The sequence below is a fragment of the Chenopodium quinoa genome, unplaced genomic scaffold, assembly GCF_001683475.1.
Source record: "Chenopodium quinoa cultivar QQ74 unplaced genomic scaffold, ASM168347v1, whole genome shotgun sequence".
In the NCBI taxonomy this organism is placed as follows: Eukaryota; Viridiplantae; Streptophyta; class Magnoliopsida; order Caryophyllales; family Amaranthaceae; genus Chenopodium; species Chenopodium quinoa.
In genome coordinates this window covers 222,278-226,694 of record NW_018742329.1, presented here as the reverse complement: position 1 = coordinate 226,694, position 4,417 = coordinate 222,278, and the positions used below count along the sequence as shown (strand labels likewise).

Below are 4,417 nucleotides of genomic sequence, written 5' to 3'. Positions count from 1 at the left end.
AGAGCGTTCAATCAGGTAGAGGGAGCATGAATTCCTAGAGGGCTAAGTCCATATGTAGAACACATATGGGTTTCAGAAAAGTGAGAAAAACTCAATCAGAAAGTAGGAGTGAGCAAACAATGCTAAAAATTGGTCGAAATTAGAACGCATATTTCTGGCTCGGTATTGGAAGAATTTGGCGCCAGCAAACAGAGATTGGCACGGGCTTTTGGCTTTAGCGCCTGGCGACAGGGCTGTCGTCTGGCGCTAAAGTCAAAATTCTGGCGCTAACTTCTGTTCTCTTACGCTAATTCCTACATGGCTCAGCAGCTTTCTATGCTCAATAAAATTTTCCAGTTTCGCGCAGTGTTATTTCGGTCCTAGTTGTGAAAGATATTCCTCAAATTTCCTACGAGTAAAAATCCTATGTTTTAACTCATTACGGATGGTCTTTCCAATGAGATCTTTTTTATTCATATGACAATAATGTTAATCAAAATTACGCACATGAAATACTTAGAACTTTTCGAGTCTCATCCACTCATTCTAAATCATTGCCGAAATAAATTTCAGGAATTAAAATAGAAATCCACCCCAGCGGAGTCGCCAAAAAATCTAGGGAATATTTCAAGCGTTAATCCCTAGCTTGAACCCTACTGTGATCATACACTTAAGTACGGTGGCGTCCAAAGGGAAAGAAGATAGAGCAAAAGAGTCGCCAATAAGTTTTTTTAGGAACTTGTAAACCGTTCACGAGGTGAAGGTTACACCCCTTAACGATCCAAGAGATCGTCAACTCCAATAGATCTTGAACCATGACTGGTAGTTCGGGGATGAAGGTACAAATCCAACCTAAAAGAGATTGAACCTGCCCTAATAATAGGTCTCTACTTTATTCTGATCGTATTCATGTGCGCTTTCTGACTAACATGCAATCAATAGGTTTAAACCTAAACCTGTTTATCTATGTTGGTTGAATATTAATGCACAAATAAATCTATTATTGGCGATCACTTAAATTATAATCATAATTAACCCTAAACAAGATTATTAAGCGTGATTACCAGTACCAATTTCTTTTAAACATGCATAAAAAGGCATGATCAAGCAATAACTAATATATCAAGCAACATAATAAATAATGATGACAATAAAAATAATAATCATAATCATAATAATTATAATAATCATGTTAAAGCATAATAATAATAGCAAGATCCTAGGCATGATACTAACAATGTTAATAATAAACCCTAGCACGTCACTAAACATTAAAAATCAAAGCTTTAACCCTAATATGATACTAACGATCATAAATATTAGGAAGAACATAGGAAGCATCATACTTTTAATCATACTTGGTATTAAAGTTACCCTAGACATGATACTAAGAATTTTAATAACAATCTAAGCATGATTTCTACATCATAATATCAAGAAAACCATTAAAGTACTTACTTGGATGCCTCGTACCTCTTTCTAATAACAAAATACACACGTTACTAACTTCAAGGAAAATAATAAACAATTAAAGAATTGAAAGAGAGATTTGGGACCAAACCCTCAGAAATTAAACCTTTCACGTCTAGGGAGAAGGCAACTTCGAATATGGCTAGGTGTATCTAAGTCTTGCGAATGCGGAATTTTGTATTTGAGAAAAGGCTAGTTTAGAAAAGAGAGAGAAAGAGAATAATCAAGAAAATCTTGATGAGAGTTGGTGAATGAAAATGGAGTTTTTAGAAGGCTATTTATAGAGAAAATCAGCCAAAAAGATAAAAAAAATCAAAACAGAGTTCTGACGCGTAAAACGAGGTTAGTGCCAGACACTGACATTAGTGCTAGGCGCTAACGCTAGCGCCAGGCGCCAAGCTTAGCGTCAGGCGCTAATGCTGGCGTTTGGCGCTGACTAAGTTATTGACGCGTTTTCTAAAAATCAGATAGAAACTGCCGTACAGGAGGATAAAATCGTATTTTCCTCAAAAACATTCTTTTATTCTGATAAAAACCCTAAAATGTCAGCAAAAGTCAATTTATCAATGCTAATTGAATTAGAAATGAAAAAGAACCTTGTAGAAGAATTTAGAAGACTAAAGCTATTCCTAATTGCATTAGGAATGATAAACCTATATTAGGCCTTCCTCTACATCATTGAGCGACATATAAGGCTCAAACCGGGCCCAGTTTAGTAACTTGGCCATAACTTCCTTAATATTCATCGAAATTGGGCTTATAATATATCGTTAGAAAGCACTTTTCAAGCCTTATCCAACTACACTACTATTGGACCCATATCATGGACCAACCAAAATGGATAGATTGTTTTCTTAAAATAGTTTTTTCAAAAACAGAGAGAGGAGAAAAGAAATTAAAACAATCCACAACACTAAACTTTCCACACTTTTACTTCATTCGATTATGATTCAACGTGAAAAGTATTCATCACTAGGTTTGGTTTTGGGGAGACACAAATGGGTGTCTACACAGATGTTACATGTATTATTGTTAGAATATGAGCATGTAACGAAATCGAAAAATAAATTAAAAAATTATAAAAATAAATGCAAGATAAGCAATATCGAAAAGACACAAGAACAATGAAAATAAAACAACTATAGAGTACAAAATAAAACTAATTGAAGGAGGGTATCATTACAAATATTACGAAGTTACTCTCACAATGATAAATTAATGAGTGCTCACAAGGGAATATTAGAAGAATAGTAGATTATATTAAAAGGAGGAAGTTTAAGTATAATGGAATTAATAAAGTGGAAAGACTTTGTAATGGATATGGCTTTTTCATGTGTTGATCATGAAAATGACGACCACACACTCATATTTATAGGATTGCGTATGTCGGTGACGAAAGGCAAGATTTTTCAATGGAATTTGGTAGTTCTACCAAATTTCTTTAGCTTCACCTAACAATTATCTTGACGATCAATTTGACAAACATAATCGGACAAGGGTTACTCGATTAGTCATGAGCTACTCGGTTACGGGCCAAGTTATTCAATCGATTTACACAATAGGTTAGGAATTACCACTAATTAAGAAACTCCGTCTATACAATGTGACTAGTTAGTAGTCACATATTATAAAATTTTGTGAGGTCTTAATCAATCTATTCAATTTCTATACCAGTTAAAAAATAAAAATAAAATAAAAATAAAAAAAACAATTTTTGTTGAAAATTGGGCATAATTAACATTGGTCTAGGTTTTTTTTTTTATCTAGATAAATATATGTTTGTAATTATTATGCTTATGATGATAGTGTAATTTTGAAATGACTACACTGATTTTGTAGACACTACAAACTTTTTTTTTTGAAACAAATCCCACCAGGGAAATTAGCTTTCATTCATGGGAGAATCAGAGTTTAACAAAGATAAAATGCAAGGAAAATTAGACACCCAAATCTTCCTACCTATAGTCCATGGCGAGTAATGAGCAAGCTCATGAGCCACTTTATTTCCCACCCGATGAACAAAGCTCCAACCTACACTCTCTAAGGAGTTACAAACATGATAGATATCATCATAAATAAGGTGCACGTTGCTACTACTCCTCTCTCGTGTTTGCAATGCGTTCACAAGCCCAATACAGTCGCTCTCCACAATGATGCGTCTGAACCCATTCTCCACCGCAACCCTTAGCCCCACCAGCAACGTCATGGCCTCACTAACAGCAGGCTGCCAGCGTTCCTCCATACACCACGCACCAGCAAGCAGAGCTTCCCCTACAAAATTTCTCATCACAGCCCCGGCAGACGAGCCAAGCCCTTCCACCACCCCACCATCCACATTTAGCTTTACAAAACTACCATCAGGTGGCTTCCACTTCCCCTTAGACACTCTGCTTACTGCCACGCTATCCCCCACCTCACCTTGCAGCTCCTTCAATTGCTTCATCACATATTCAACTGAACTCTTAGGGTCACAAGCAGCCCCCTCGAAAATCCACTTATTCCTTGTCGTCCACACAGCCTAACAAAGTGACATAAAAATTCCATGCTCATTGCTAGGAAGCTTATCAATGCACGCAAGATCCATTTCGCCAAAGCTCTTAAAATCACCAGACATATCACAATTAAAAACACTCTCATTCCATATGAGTCTAGCAATGACACAATCTCGCAAACAATGGATCTCCGTTTCATCCTCCACCTCGCACAAAGAACAAGTAGCAGTCACACTCTCCACCCTTTTTTTCAAACCATAAGCAGTAAGGAGTGCGCCACAGCAAGCTCGCCAAAAGAAGAGCTTCACCCTCGGCAAACATCCCGCATGCCACACCTTCCCCCAAACTTGTGAAGAATAAGAAGCTGAAGCAACCTCAGCTGCATTCAAATCACCATAGATAGCCCGATAAGCCGAACTAACCGTACTCTACTCCCTTCTCTAGATCCCAACACAAAGTATCTTCCGGCAATCGAA

At 36.8% G+C, this 4,417-nt stretch overlaps 1 protein-coding gene across 1 annotated transcript; it reads right to left on the bottom strand.

Moving 5' to 3' along the window:
* Positions 1-3,331: 3,331 nt before the first annotated feature.
* Positions 3,332-3,892, bottom strand: LOC110689242. The gene has a single exon (XM_021865978.1). The coding sequence runs from the start codon at positions 3,890-3,892 to the stop codon at positions 3,332-3,334; it is 561 nt and encodes a 186-aa protein (XP_021721670.1).
* Positions 3,893-4,417: the final 525 nt, after the last annotated feature.